Here is a 15,681-nt window from a genome sequence, read left to right as displayed (position 1 = left end):
GCTTGTGGCCGACAGGATAACGTAAGACTGTACATCATGGAACTAACGTTTTGCATTCATAAAAACTGTGAAAGTTATAGCACACTCGCACAGTCAAATCAGTCCATACATATTTGGTTGCCAACACATTTTATTCTATGCAAAACGTAACAATCAAATAATATCAAAACATTTTGATTTTATTTACATGATATATTCAAGTAATGTCTTGTCACTGAGTGTGATTTATACTGTGAACTATGCCTTTAAACCCCAAACACTCTTCATTCATTCTCTGTTCCTCCCTGCTCCCCACCAGCTCTCTTTTAATTTCCTGCCATCCTAATCACTTACATGCATCTGGTTGTTTTCACCATCCTTTCTCGCTCATAAGTACACACACTCGCACACACCCTCATGATTGCACACAAACACACACATACACTGTGTCACACATCGTCTTTGTCAAAGTTTACATGAACATACAAAGAACAGGTTGAGAAGCATGAACAGAATAGTGTCCTCACATCACAGGAATCACATCGGCTTGGGTTTCGATCAACAAGCATGAGCGCCATCGAGGTCATGGATGAGAAAAGAAAGGGAGACAGTACTATGATGAAGCACAATACAGAGACATGGTCAGGCAATTAAGGACACAGTGGGACAAAGCCTTCTTTTCATGGACTTGATGGCATCAAGGCCAGACTGCACACTGGGTTTATTTGAACGTCAAGCATCTGCTTTTTAAAATCATTTCCACTGCAGATGTGATGTATTGTACATGTATGGACCAGAATGCACACTTTGACACCTTGAAACTGAAAACTGACTTTTGACCCAAAAATTTACAATACATTTATGTTCTGTCCAAACTAAATGTTTGCAGTAAGCCACCTTGCGACTTTTGATCTATAATTTTGTTCTCCTCATAACCAGTCACTGTGCCCAATTTTATAAAGATTATATACAAGGCCTTCACTCTCTCGCACATAAAAACCTTCCCTTTCAATATCCCATGCCATTTTGTGACCTTGCCCTTTAATCTTCAGTTCTGAAATTCTTTGAGGACCATGCTGTGCCCGTGACCAGTCACAATACCAAGTCTGATTAAAATTGGAAGTGAGGTACGGTTTCTGTTAAGCTTTTTTTCTATTTTTCCAAATTATAACCTCAACCTTTGGCATTTCACCCTGCTCATCATGCACACGTTTGCTATCACAGTGTCAAAAGATTGAAAACCCATCCACCCTGATTTTCACATATACACACACACATGCACCATACACATGTCTGACACCATGTCGTCAATTGACTGAACACACACACACACACACAAACATGCTTTGGTGCCTTTTTCATCTCCGAGATTTTGCACCAAGCAGTCTGGCATTCTCAAAAGCATACTCTTTTCAGAAAACAACAACTGTCTGGTGGATATGTACATCGTTTTCATGACTGAAAGGCATTTCTGGCTGGTGTGGACGGTAAGATTTTCCAAAAGGCCCATCATGGTCGACATTAATTCTTCCTCCAGTTTGGAACAGCTCTGCAAAGAGAAGTAATTGTGCAGATAAACAGTACTTCAATGGTGCAAACTCCCCACATAGCTGGCTCTTACTCTAAGCATTTTCCCTCAAACAATAAACAATCAACAGCATTTAATGGCAAACAGCAGCATATTAAAACATGAGGAGAAAAAAAGACAATAAATATGATTGGAAATAAGAATTTTCCAATGAAATCACAGTTTTACACACACACACACAACATGCACGCAGCACAGAACACATGCATGAACACAGAACACCTGAGCACACACAACACCCAATCACAAGCACACGCATTACACTGAGACTTGGAGGAAAATGGAGAGAAATGGGAGGACGGGGATAAAGACAAAAGAGATGACTATGCTTCCTCACATGATGTGGACAGCTAAACACTGTCAACACAGGGAGGAAGGTGGCAGAATGGTTAAGACGCTCAGCTGCCAATACACAGAGTCCGTGAGGGTGTGGGTTCGAATCCCGCTCTCGCCCTTTCTCCTAAGTTTGACTGGAAAATCAAACTGAGCGTCTAGTCTTTCGGATGAGACGATAAACCGAGGTCCCGTGTGCAGCACGCACTTGGCGCACTGAAAAAGAACCCATGGCAACGAGAGTGTTGTCCTCTGGCGAAATTACATAAAATGAAATCCCCTTTCATAGGTACACAAATATGTAAGCATGCACTCAAGGCCTGACTAAGCGCGTTGGGTTATGCTGCTGGTCAGGCATCTGCTCAACAGATGTGGTGTAGCGTGTATGGATTTGTCCGAACGCGGTGATGCCTCCTTGAGAAAGTGAAACTGCAAACAAACTGTCAACACCGAAAGTGAGAAGAAACAAAACACAAACTGATCAAGTGCAAACATTAACTTGGAGAGGGATGATCACAGAGTGTGTAAGAAATGACAGTAAAGTAAAATGTAAAGAGAAGGAAGAAACATGTCGATACAAAACACTGTGACAGTAAAATGTAGAGAAGAAAGATATGTCGATATAAAACACTGACAGTAAAATGTAGAGAGAAGGAAGAAAGAGATGTCAATATAAAACACTGTGACAGTAAAATGTAGAGAGAAGGAAGAAAGAGATGTCAATATAAAACACTGTGACAGTAAAATGTAGAGAGAAGGAAGAAAGATGTCAATATAAAACACTCTGACAGTAAAATGTAGAGACAACACTGTGACAGTAAAATATAAAGAGAAAGAAGAAACATGTCAATATACAACACTGTGACATTGAAATGTAAAGAAAAAGAAGAAACATGTCAATATATAACACCGACAGTAAAATGTAAAGAGAAAGAAGAAACATGTCAATATACAACACTGGGACAGTAAAATGTAAAGAGAAAGAAGAAACTGATATCATTATATGATACTGACAGTAATATATAAAGAGAAAAAAAAGAGATACCAATATACAACACTGTGACAGTAAAATGTAAAGAGAAGAAAGAAAAAATGTTGATGTTCAACACTGTGACAGTAAAATGTGAAGAGAAGGAAGAAAGAGATGTCAATATACAACACTGTGACAGCATAAGATAGAGACAACACTGTGATATGAAAATGTAAAGAGAAGGAAGAAAACGATGCCAGTATGCAACATTAAAATAAAGCACTTAAGATGAAACCCATAGCTTTTTCAACTGAGTATAAACCCAGTTTTAAACCTGCGATATGAAAATGTAAAGAGAAGGAAGAAAACGATGCCAGTACACAATAAAACAAAGCACTTGAGATGAAACCCAAAGCTTTTTCAACTGAGTATAAACCAAGTTCACCACTTGTTAATCATTAGTGCAGATGAATCAATGCATTTTACACAAAACTATGACTGGCATAACTCAACTCACCCTGTACATTAATATGCAGGTGATGCAGTTGCAAAAGAATAAAGTATTTCACTGCATGCATTTATCAACATGCACCTGTGTTCAGAAACAACAGGGCAACAAAAACATAAACTCACTCCTGACAATGGGCCTTGATCGAGGCCTCACTGTTTACAACTGTTTCAGACGAAGGAACCCCATCGGGACTTGGAAAGTTTTGTATTTTTGGAGTGGCACCTAATTTGCATAATGACATTCTTAGCTAAGAATATCTGAACTGACCTTTCCACTCTCCACTGCGACCAATAAATGCAGAGTGTGTTGCTGTGCTCCCAACCAGGAGAGCTATTTTCTAGGTGACTGGTTCATGTGAACAGCGCATATCAACAATGGCGTCTGACCCAGATTCTTCTCAGTCACAACAGAATTAGATAAGGGGCCCTATCAGGGTAAGTTCTGAATTCAATCTGTTTCAAACTCTGTGTGCTTTCCTGGATTCATTTATAAGTCGTGAGTGTGTGCAAATTTCCAAGAAAAAAAAGGATACTTTCAACATCTCACTGTATGACAGCATATGAAGAGAGAAAGTTTTTGTTTTGTCCCCAACCAGCTCGCTATGTTACTGATCAGTCTGGAAGTTTTCAGTTCATAAATTCTAACATTTGATTTTTAGTGATTTTATTTCTTACCCATACAAATGTGTCGTTTATAGTTAAAGTCAAGGGAGCTAAGTAGCAGTATTTAATGAGCAAACTGTCGACCTGTATTGCGCAGATTTACCTGTGAGGCATATGCAGCACTTGTCCGCCCCCACTAGAGCTGGTGTCTTTTAATCGAGACTTCCACCCTGCTGTGGGCTGCAATAATCGTGTTGGGTCTCGATCCACATTTACCTGTACCTGTTTGGAGGCAGAAAGGAAATAATACAAATGATTCCACTGCTTCACTCACTGATCCCCTGTAAACATCAGGATCCATCAAACACACACACACACACACACACAACAACAACAACAACGAAAAAAAAATTCATTTACAGATATGTTCATGGAAAAATGTACAAATTTGCACACATGTTTCAGGCAGATCTGAGCCATTCTTAAGCTTTCAACAAAGTATAAGTTTTAGTTCTGGTTTCAAAGCATGTGGATAGATCCATAATACACTACAACACATCTGCTTTTTGACAAAAGAAAGAAAAATGAGCGGGTGCCTGACCTTCATACAAATCCAGTGTGCTAGTCAGGACATGAGAGCCTAACCTTGGTTTGTGTGAAACGTTCATAAAATGAAATAAAATCATTCAACAAAATAAATAAGTAAATACATAAAATAAATGACAGATTATAAAAGAATGCACACAAAACATCTGAGGGATAAATAATATAAATAAATATACATAAACAATACCAAGCTCAAAATAATGCACATGAAAACGTAGGTGTTAGACATACTGTCAAAAAACATAAATAACAATAAATATCAACCAACTTAAAACCCATTTGCTGACGTGCACACAAATAAGCCAACAGCTTGCTGCAGACCTTGTTCTTGAGCCGCTCCAGCTGTTTCTCCTTCTCCTTCAGCTGGTTCTCCTTCTCCATCTCCTTGCTCAGCTTCTCGTGCACTTTCTGTAGGTCCTGGGGAAGAAGCAAGTCTTGAGAGCATGTGATGATACAGGCAGCATGAGCAAGCAAACAAAACGTCTCATCATGATTTGGATGGAAATGGTTTTTTGACAAATGCTGGAGTGTTACGAAACTAAGTCTGCTTTTTGCATGTACATGTGCCTGTATGACAGCGTGTGCGATACATAACTCTTGATTTTCAAGTTTACTGCGTAGCGTGTATGTGTTGCTGTATCACAGCATGTCCTGTGTTACTGTATCACATCTCTGTGAATGTATTACAAATTCATAAAACAAGTTTTCGAAACTATTCTTACACATGTCATACATCTTGTCATGCTCCTCAGAATGCATGCTCAGACTATGAAACATAACCACACACATACACACACACATACAGAGAAGACTGGACAAAAACAACAACAATAAAAACCTATCACCACCACCAACAAAGTCAAACTGAGAATGCTGAGAAGACAGCACTCTAAACAGAGCAACCTCCCCACTGACCCACCCCTGCCACACCCCTCCCACCACCCACAAACTGACAACAATGAAAAAACACAGTCCCTTACTCTGGTTCTGAAGCGGACAATTTCCCGGGCCGACTCCTGCCGTCTGTGTTCTGCTTCCTGTCGCTTGCGCAGCTCCATCTGCTGCTGGATGAACTGGTCCTCCTCTTCCTTCTGCCGCCGGAATTCCTCGACCTGGGCTCGAATCTCTGTCTGCGCCATCATTACAGACAACATCACCACTGTTCTGTATCATCATTACAGACAACATCACCAATGTTCTGTACCGTCATCAGAGACAACATCACCACCATGTTCTGTACCCTCATCATGTACAACATTACCACTGTTCTGTACCCTCATCATGTACAACATTACCACTGTTCTGTACCCTCATCATGTACAACATTACCACTGTTCTGTACCCTCATCACGTACAACATTACCACTGTTCTGTACCCTCATCACGTACAACATTACCACTGTTCTGGTGCAACATTACCACTGTTCTGGACCCTCATCATGTACAACATCACCACCATTCTGGACCCTCATCACGTACAACAATACCATTGTTCTGGACCCTCATCATGTACAACATTACCACTGTTCTGGACCCTCATCATGTACAACATTACCACTGTTCTGGACCCTCATCACGTACAACATTACCACTGTTCTGGACCCTCATCATGTACAACATTACCATTGTTCTGTACTCTCATCACGTACAACATTACCACTGTTCTGCACCATCACCACAAACAACATCACCACCGTTCTACACCCTCATCAAGTACAACACTACCACTGTTCTGTACCCGCATCACAGACATTACCACTGTTCTGCACCATCATCACAGACAACATCTACACTGTCCAGACTGAAACTTGCATGGAAAGACAGAAATGCACCATCATCACAGACAACATCAGCGCTGTCCAGACTGAAACCTACAAGGAAGGACAACAGGAACTCCATGAAACACAAGACAAGGCCCCTGCCTGTGTTCACAGGTACATTCCATCTTCCTGTATGCATGATGATGATGATGATGATGTATACTTACATAGCAACTATCCTCAGTCAGAGATCAAGCTCTAAGCACTTTACAAACACTGTGCCATTTGCACAACAGGCTGTCTACCTGGGTAGAGTCAGAAGAGAGCTGCCTTTAGGTGCTCATAATTCATTTCCTTAGTCACACACGTGCACATGGAGACATAAAAATGTGACCCCAAGACTCCTCAGAATCTGTCTACTCTCTCTCTCTCTCACACACACACACAAACATTGTGACCCCGCACACCAACACACACACACACACACACATCTGTCAACAATACCTGTCGTTTCTTTTCCTCCTCCAGTTTTTTTGCCTTGCTCAGCTCCTCTCTCAGCTTCTTCTCCTCCTTCATGGCTTTCTCCAGTTCCTTCTGAACCTGTTAACACCATGCTGCTTTTTAACCCATTCAGCTCCGGGAGAGTAGCAGCTTGTGCAACCTTCCTCACTTGGGGCCGTGTTCAAGAGACAATCGTCCCTGCTGGTAAATGTGTACCTCCCGGTAATCTGCCTGAGGCAAGGCACACTGCCTGAGGGAAAGCAATATCCAGTATTCATGAACACAGGAGCCTACCCATGGGTCTACAAACCTGAAGGCAATTTACCCTTACTACCTGCCAAGGGTGACTGCCCACGAAGCAGAGGTAAACATAGTGGATCATTTTGCGTCATTGTTTTTTTTTTTTTAGGGAAAACAGGCGAGCTTTGTGGACGGCACATGTTTTTTACAAACTCTCTCGACAATGCTCTGAACTGTGGTATGGTGAGAAGTAAAACTGAGATCATGCGCAGAAGGGAATCACCAGGATTTTCAATTATAGACAATGAGTTAGCTGCCTGAGAGTACCACGTGTGTCTTGAATATGAAGATAACTTAACCTTCACATTAAACTGTACCCACAGGTCCCTACCATGTCAAAGGTAACTTGCCTGAAGGCAAAATGAATTTTATCTTGAATACAGCCCCTGGGAAGTTTTAACAGTAATTTTCAGATAAACTAAAAACTTGAAATTACATAGTTTGTGTCAATCACTCACCTATTGCTTCACCTGTCACTTCACAGCCATCATTCTATGTCTGGAGAAAATCAACTGTATACATCTCATAACAGTTTGCCTAATACTTTTTGATCAGTGAAACATGGCTTTCTTGCTATGACTACAACCAAATCTTGCACAAAAACAAAACAAAACAAAAAAGCATGAAATTGCTTGCACTGCCTTCAAACTTTGTCAGTGAGTTGCCCAGAAGTTCATCAAGAGTGGTGTACCATCCCTGATTGTGTACACATATGTGAAACTTGGAAAACAAGTTTGATAAATCAGGATTCAAAGCAGAGCACTGCTTCAGTGCAGGTGTGAACAATATGTGCACTGGTGTCTCAGCAGTGCTCGGGCACTGGGTAGAATAAGTTAAAAAGCATGCAACAGTACAACAACAAAAAAGTGAGGGATGGAAATGTGTACAAAGGCACTTGGAGAAGTGTCTGTACAACTGTCCATCTTACATTCTAACAGAAGGAAAGGGAGTTGACAAACAGAACCTGCATGGGCATCAACACACATAACACACACACAAACACACATGCACATACATATATACACACACACACACACACACACAGGTCCCTAGAATTACACAAACTGAACCAAAAAAAAAAAGAGCTTTAGCAACACAGAAACTGTATGCAGAATTAGAAAAAAAAAGTGTTGAAGAAAAACAACAACTTAAAGACACCCAAAACACACACATACACACACACAGAGACAATCTGGCACACAGACTGAAAGTCACAGTTTTTCGGTGTTATCTAAGAAAGAAAATTCTCAAAGATTGGCTTTTCTGCACGCTCAAGCTCTGTTTGTCTCCCTTTCATAAAAGACTCTACCTTCCATGAGTTCAGTTGTGAGAAACGTTCCCGCTTCTCCTCATCGATTTTGGTCTGAATCCTCCTCTTTCTCTCAGCCTCTTCCTCCTCCTCTTCCTCAGCTGTCTGTGCTTTGGTCAGCAGATCTTCCTTTTCTTCCTGCACACAAAAAGTACATGTGTACTCTGATCTCTGCACACATGCAGTGCATATGTACCCTGATGTACAGATCTGTTTATTGCTGGCAACATCCCTCCCCACTGTCCCCCCCCCCCAACCTCTTCACCCGTGCACTTCTAGACAAGCAATTCAAAATGACGACAACTGATAACTCAAGTACTGAAATATCTCCTTGTGCTTCACTGAGTGCAAAACACTGGCTCTCGTGTGTGTTTTAACAAGGTACGTCAATGTAATTACCCTGATTTGGATGTCCATGTATGTCTGTGTGCCTGTATGTAAGTAACTAGTAAGTGTGCATGCATGCGTGTGTGTGTGTGTGTGTCTGTGTGTGTGTGTGTGTGTTGGTAAATTTTAGCAAAATCATTTTCTCTAGAAATACTTTGTCTGACAACACAAACTTTCGAAAAAGAAAAAAAACACATTCTTTTCACAAATACTAATTATATGGGTGGGATTAAACCATATTTTAATTTTTGCACTGTGAACAGTTAATTTCATTTTGCCTCTGGATCAACATGACTGTCTTGGGTCGTTCCCAGTTTGTTCCTAAATCAGAAATCTGGTTTCCTGGATAAGCATTTTGTGTTACAGTTTTAAGACAGCATGAATTCTATTTGTTGTCCACTGTTAAAAGAAAAGAAAAACAAATGTTGAAAAGACCACACAGAATGACACCAGTTAAACTCCTGATGTGTTTATTGCATTTCAATATTTTAAGGAAGGTGCTTAATTGAGACTGAACATGCTGAAAATTCCAGCTGAAAGCAACTTCTTCATTTGCCATCTTGCCTGAAAAGATGGCCAACATATACAGTTAACACAATGTCTAATTGCAGTAATTCAGTTGCTACAAAAGAAAATTACCCTAAAATAGGAGATTACTGAAAATCGGGTTTTGTTGAAGCCAGAAAGTCATTACAAAGACAAAGTATGAAAAATGCCAGTCAACACAATCTGTTTCAGAAGGAATAGTTCTGTTTTCAGCACATATTTGTTTCAGAAGGTGAGCAAAAATATGATCTGGATCAGTAGATATGCATGTAAATTCCAGCAACACTTCCAAACCCATCCCCTAAACACCCTCCCCACATTTCTGGTGTCCATCTTTTTGTTTTTAAATTAGAAAGAATGACATATAAACCATGAAGGCTTCTGCTTCTCGTTGTCTTCTATTCATGCCAGGCTTGCAGCGTGTGTAGAAAATGCGCAGAGCCGGGAACGTTTTCATGATTGTGCACAAAATCTTATCCAATCACCTTGTTGGCACTTTAATAAACACACTCGTGTGTTCCTCTATACAGCTGTGAATATATCAGTCTTCTCATGTGAGTTAATATCTGAATCCCCACTGAAGAGAACGAAACAAAGTTACATAAAAGTTCTCATGATACAAAAGCTCAGGCATGAAATCTACACTGATGAAAACATGGTATCCAAGCTATGAACTGACCTCTCTCCTCTCTCTCCAGATCTTGATGCCGTCTTTCTTCTGTTCGTTCAGAAACAGGTACTCCTGGTACCAGGTTTCATGTTCCCGGATCTCTTCTTCCGTCTTGGTTGGAATGGCTCCTTTCAGATGATCCAGAAACACAATGCGGCCCTGAACAAAATGAGGAGAAAATGCATTTTAAATGCAGAGTGAGTAAAGTGGGCAGAACGAGGAGTACATCAGCAGAGGATGATAAAGAGCAGGAGATAAGGAGAAAGATAGATTTTTATTTATTTTGGAAGGAAGAATGACAGCGACAGAGATACAAAATGACAAATAGAAAAATTCAGTTATTTAAAGCAAGTCACAAAACATGTGGATGGGTTTGCTTCCTCCTCTTTCACACAAGGAAAACAAACAGAACTAAAGACTGACCTGAAAAGAAAGGAAACTGACCTTGTAGCGACTGCGGAATCTGAGAAACGTTCCATGATCATATTCATCCCATCCTCCTCGGTGCCCTCCTGTCTGCTGCAGGAATTTCTGTACATAAAACACACAGTGAAAATCTAAAAGCAGTGTCATGTCTTTTACTTCAGAACTATCCTCTCAAGTTATCCATTACCATTGTCATGAAATTAAATCATTCATCTGATGTCTGTAATGTTTCACTTCTTGTTTTCAACTTACATATCTAAAGAACTGCTTTGTCATAACATAACATATTGTGAACATAATTAAAGTGGAGATAACAAACCATTTGCTTTCACATGTTACAGTCACATTGTTCACATGTTGTGTTTTTAACTGTTGTCTTTGAAGGGACACCTGGGGAAGTCTGTTGTTCTCAGGCCTTGGATTTTGCACTGTAAAATAACCACTGTACAACTTCAGCTTATGTCGAAGAATGTTGTTTACAGCTGTGGTTGACATGATTTTCATCAGCGCTGGTCCTTAAAGCCTGTCTTCAGGGACACTGGGATGTCTGACTTGATGCTCATCCACCAGGTTCCCCTGAACTGGTGTTTGAAGATCAGCAAGTCCTTGACTTTTTCTTTTCTTTTCTTTTCTGCTGCCCCATCATCTGTGCCCTCTAGGTGGCACCTTTCCTGTGGACTGCTGGCACTGAACTGAGATACAAGCCCAAGTCTGGATGTGTACAAGTGATTCAGGAAGAGTGGTATGAGAAGCGAAGATTACTGTAATCGACTGTCTGGCTGACTACAACAACACTGCGCAAAGCTGTGCATGCATTTGGTCATGTTATCAAATTTAGACACCTTGTCATACAACTGAACACACATGCTTACACACACACACACACACAAACATAATATGATCATCTGCATCTGGAAAACACATACATTCTCATTTCTATACCTCCAAGTCCTTCTTTATCTTATACACTAATTTTCCATTGCCCAAAAGTCTCACTTCAAAAGCAGCCACTTCGGGTGGAAGGTCCTTAGTGACATCTCTTGCAGTTGACAGAGGACGCTGGGTTGATGCCGAACGGTGCGTCACAATGGCAGAATCGTTGGCAGTCTGAGTCCAAGTTTCAAACTTCCGCTCCAAAGCCTGCAGGTCTTGGCCCAGAGTGCGCTCCCCTCTCAACAACTCCTCATACCTGGTGGGCAACACAAGTGGAGTAACACAATGAATCTCAAAGTCAAGCTTATTTAGGATCTTGGCTACTGTCAGTGGCTCATTGTCAAAGAAACCAACCTTTCCATGACTGTGCCTATTATAAAACAAGAGGGAGAAAACATATCTCTTGCACAGTGCACTGTGTTAACAATCAGTACAAATCATGGATTGGAAGTGAAACAAGGATAAAGGGCATAACTCCAAACAGACCTGCAAGCACTGCTGCCTAGAAACCTTCCCTGCTTGTTTTTGTTTTTTGTTGTTGCTGTTGTTCGTTTTTTGTCCTTTGCAGCTGAAATGTTTGGGATGTTTAAACACTTCCATCTCAAATGTTTATTGAGATCAGTTGTTCAGACACAGGACTGATGTATGAAGAAAATAATGTCAACAGCACCTGTATCTTTTGAACAGAAATCCAAAGGAGCACAACAAGAAGGAATTTTGAATCTATATATTACACTAGAGAGAACAGTTGGTCCTACTTTATCATCTTATTTCCACACTATGATTTGTGACAACTGAAAAGGGCTCTGAGATGGGGTATAAAGCCAGTTAGAAATTAGTGCAGCATTAGTGTGATATTCTTCTTTTTTTTTCCTGTCTCTCCTATCTAGTTCTGTTTCATCACTTTCTGTCTTTCCAACTTACTTCTGTTTTTGTTCTTCCTTGAAGCTGTTGATGGCACCTTCAATTTCCTCCATGATCAGCTTCAGTCTTTCCACAACTGCACAAGCACAGACAACATCGTTAGACTGGTATAGAAATTCCACTTCGGTTTCATTATAAATAGAGCATGCGTTTTCATGAATTCTGACAATAAGTAGGCTTTTTATTTATTTATTTAATTTTGAAAATTAATTCTAAACGCCGTCTTTGATTGAAGGCAGGTGGTGATCAGACCACCAGTCTGCATTGTTCAGAAGGGAAGAACAGCACATTATGTGACACCAAAATGCACTGGGAATTTTTGTTCCAAGGTCACACCCACACACCCACATATACATGCAGACAACCAAAACAAAGGGTTTTTACACAGGCTTGTGTTCTGTGTAACCATACACTTGAGCCAAATATCATCCAAAGCAGAACAGAATAAACAAAAACACCCCCCTAAAAAATACAACAAAAAAGCAAGGTCTGAAACAGAGACCATGTCCTAGGACTGGACCGTTCAGTTATGGCTGACACTATTAAAGTGACTCAGTGTAGACAGGAACATACACAAATTTATTGTCTTGCAAGACAAAAGATGTCACTATTGCTACTAATGAATATCGTTATTCAGTGTAGCATACATTCTGGAGAAGGCTTGATGTTGGTCAGTTCCCGCTGGAATCGCTTCACCAGGTGACCGGTTTTGGACAGATTCAGCTTCATGCGTTCTTCTGAAGACACACAAACATTTTTATGAACTGACTGTTAGGTACATACACAAATATGTTCACACACACATACACAAATCTAATCACTTTATTAATCAATTACATGTTCAACAGATGAATAGACAGTCACAGACAGATTAAAAGTTTTCTTTGCTGCTCATAAGGTTTTACACAAAAAAACCATATCTGCTCATAAGGTTTTACACACAAAAAAAACATATAAAGATGTACACAGCAATCTTATCTGAACTTGTTGTATAACCTGTTGTTCTGGCTCATTTTTTCATAATTATTCAACAACTGAACAATTTGTGACCAGGGTCCACAAGTTGCTTTGTTACAAAGGGAAACAAGTAAAGGAAAATAAAACTTGTCAAAATGTCAGTCTGTATGATACGGAAGCGATGTGTCATCTTCTTCATTCCTGGGCTACAACTCCCACGTTCACTCATATGTACACGAGTGGGCTTTTACATGTATGACCATTTTTGTGTGATGTGTAACATCACAACAATTGTCACATTGCAGTGCCTTACGTTCTTCCTTCCTCTCCTCTGTGAGCTTTGTGTTCATTTCCTCCAACGTGGAAAAGTCTTTCCGGAAATCAGATCGCTTGCTGAAAATGTGGGTGGCCCTCTCCCGTTCCATGGCTTGTATCCTGCATTGGAAAAACAATATGCATACACACATGATTCTGCTACATCAGTGCAAGGCATGGCCCTCTCTCCTTGTCTTGCGTAATATCTTAAACAATATATGCACACACTGCTTAGAAAAAACAACTATACATACTTAAAACATGGTGATTACACACCTACACATATACACAAACTTAGTTGTAGTGGTACATACAAGTATAACTAATATCTTTTGTACACATGAGTATTACTAACATTAATCTTTTAGAAATTATTTCACTTCACACAGGCAGATTTCCAGAAATGTATGAAAAATGTATATACTATGTACAACTCAATGTTCATGTAAATGTGTGCGTGTGTGTGTTGTGTGTGTGTGTGTGTGTGTGTGTGTGTGTGTGTGTGAGTGCATGCTAAAATTTATATTTTAAAAATTATTTCATTTCACACAGGCAGATTCGCATAATGATAAATGTATGCAGAATGTCATTACTATGTACAACTGAATGTGCATGTAAATGTGTGTCGTGTGTGCATGTTTGCGTGCGCGCACGTGTGTTTGTTGTGTGTGTGTGTGTGTGTTAGAATATACATGTGTGAATGTGTGTGCATGCATGTATACATCTATAGTGTGTGTTGCGTGTATACATCTATGGTGTGTGTGTGTGTGTGTGTGTGTGTGTGTGTGTGTGTGTGTGTGTGTGTGTGTGTGTGTGTGTGTGTGTGAGTTTATGCATGTGTGCAAGAATATGCATACTGTACTTCAATGTGTGTGTATATGAGTGCATGCACACATTTATGTAGGTGTTTGTACACATTATGAGATATAATCCTGTGTATGCAGAAGAGTGAAAAAGAGAACTCACTGAATATCAAGCTTGTGAACTTCTCTCAGAATTTCTGCCTTCTTCTGCTGCTCAGCTTTATATCTGGCTGCATCTGCTCCATCTCTTTGTTTCTGGGGCCCTTCCTGAACATGGTCATATCCACGTTTAGATATGACACACACAAAGACATACACTTATGCCATCACACCCACATAAACACTCACAAGATATGCTGTCTTATGAATGCAAGCACTGATCTACAGGCAGATTTCCAGAAATGTATGCAAAATGTATATATTATGTACAACTGAATGTGCATGTAAATGTGTGTGTGTGTGTGTTGTGTGTGTGTGCATTTGTGTGTGTGTGTGTGTGTGTGTGTGTGTGTGTGTGTGTGTGTGTGTGTGTGTGTGTAGTGTGTGCTAAAATTTATGTGGGGGGTAGAGGGGGTGTGGGTGGGGGGGTGTTTTAGTCTATCGTCAACTACTGTGAATTATTATCTTACCTGTTTTAGTGTATTTTATGGTGCATATATTCAGTTTTATGTTGGTGTCTACAATGAGCCTGTGATTCCACACGTTAATTTCCATGTGGATCAATAAACTGGTTTTGAATTGAATTTGAATAGCTTATGTCTTTGCTATCCTTGTGAGGATTTCTGGTTTGGATGCTTTCTTCTTCTTCTGAATCGCTTTATTGCTGAAGAGGAATTCCTGGTATGTGTGTTGAACAGTTCTTAACTTCTGTCCCTGGATAGTTATGTCAGCAGTGATTGTGGTGTTGTGGCTGGCCATCAACTTGATACAAGTGTGCACACGGTTATTGATGCAGATCTTCAGTTCGGTCGTTAAGGTAAGCTACGTTATTCTGTAAAAGAGTTGATGAAACCAGTTCCGCATATAATTTCCAACCATGAGAATGAAAACAGAAAAATTATTCCGCAAATATTTAACGACATAACAAACAGCTAATCATTTGCATTTCTAATCATTACGAAAGCATATAAACATTTACAATCAAAACAAATACATGTGTATCAGCTAACCTGGCTACTAGTTGTCGCCATTTTGACGCTTTGGAAGTGCAAGTGTTTAAAATCAAAACGAAACGAAGAAATTTAGTTGAGACAATAAAATA

General features: G+C 40.0%; 1 protein-coding gene across 1 annotated transcript; it reads right to left on the bottom strand.

The window, feature by feature from the left end:
* Positions 1-134: 134 nt before the first annotated feature.
* On the bottom strand, positions 135-15,619 carry LOC143281927 (coiled-coil domain-containing protein 112-like). Its single transcript, XM_076587227.1, has 14 exons — positions 15,590-15,619; positions 14,584-14,687; positions 13,616-13,737; positions 12,993-13,082; positions 12,346-12,421; positions 11,485-11,677; positions 10,507-10,593; positions 10,072-10,221; positions 8,460-8,597; positions 6,854-6,949; positions 5,570-5,719; positions 4,911-5,006; positions 4,147-4,265; positions 135-1,528 (listed from the first exon to the last, which is right to left on the bottom strand). The coding sequence occupies exons 1-14, from the start codon at positions 15,608-15,610 to the stop codon at positions 1,501-1,503; spliced, it is 1,470 nt and encodes a 489-aa protein (XP_076443342.1). The 5' UTR covers positions 15,611-15,619; the 3' UTR covers positions 135-1,500.
* Between the last annotated feature and the right edge of the window lie 62 nt (positions 15,620-15,681).

The sequence above is a fragment of the Babylonia areolata genome, chromosome 5 (genome assembly GCF_041734735.1).
Source record: "Babylonia areolata isolate BAREFJ2019XMU chromosome 5, ASM4173473v1, whole genome shotgun sequence".
Taxonomy (NCBI): Eukaryota; Metazoa; Mollusca; class Gastropoda; order Neogastropoda; family Buccinidae; genus Babylonia; species Babylonia areolata.
This window is presented reverse-complemented; position numbering and strand designations above follow the sequence as displayed.

Bases quoted from the DNA above. Each gene is read 5' to 3' on its own strand.
- LOC143281927 (XM_076587227.1), bottom strand. From the start codon at position 15,610: ATGGCGACAACTAGTAGCCAG. The intron at 12,422-12,992 runs GTATGCTACACT...GTGCTTGTGCAG, and splicing joins CATCAAGCCTTCTCCAGAAT to TTGTGGAAAGACTGAAGCTG. The intron at 10,594-11,484 runs GTGAGACTTTTG...TTTTATGTACAG, and splicing joins CCGAAGTGGCTGCTTTTGAA to AAATTCCTGCAGCAGACAGG.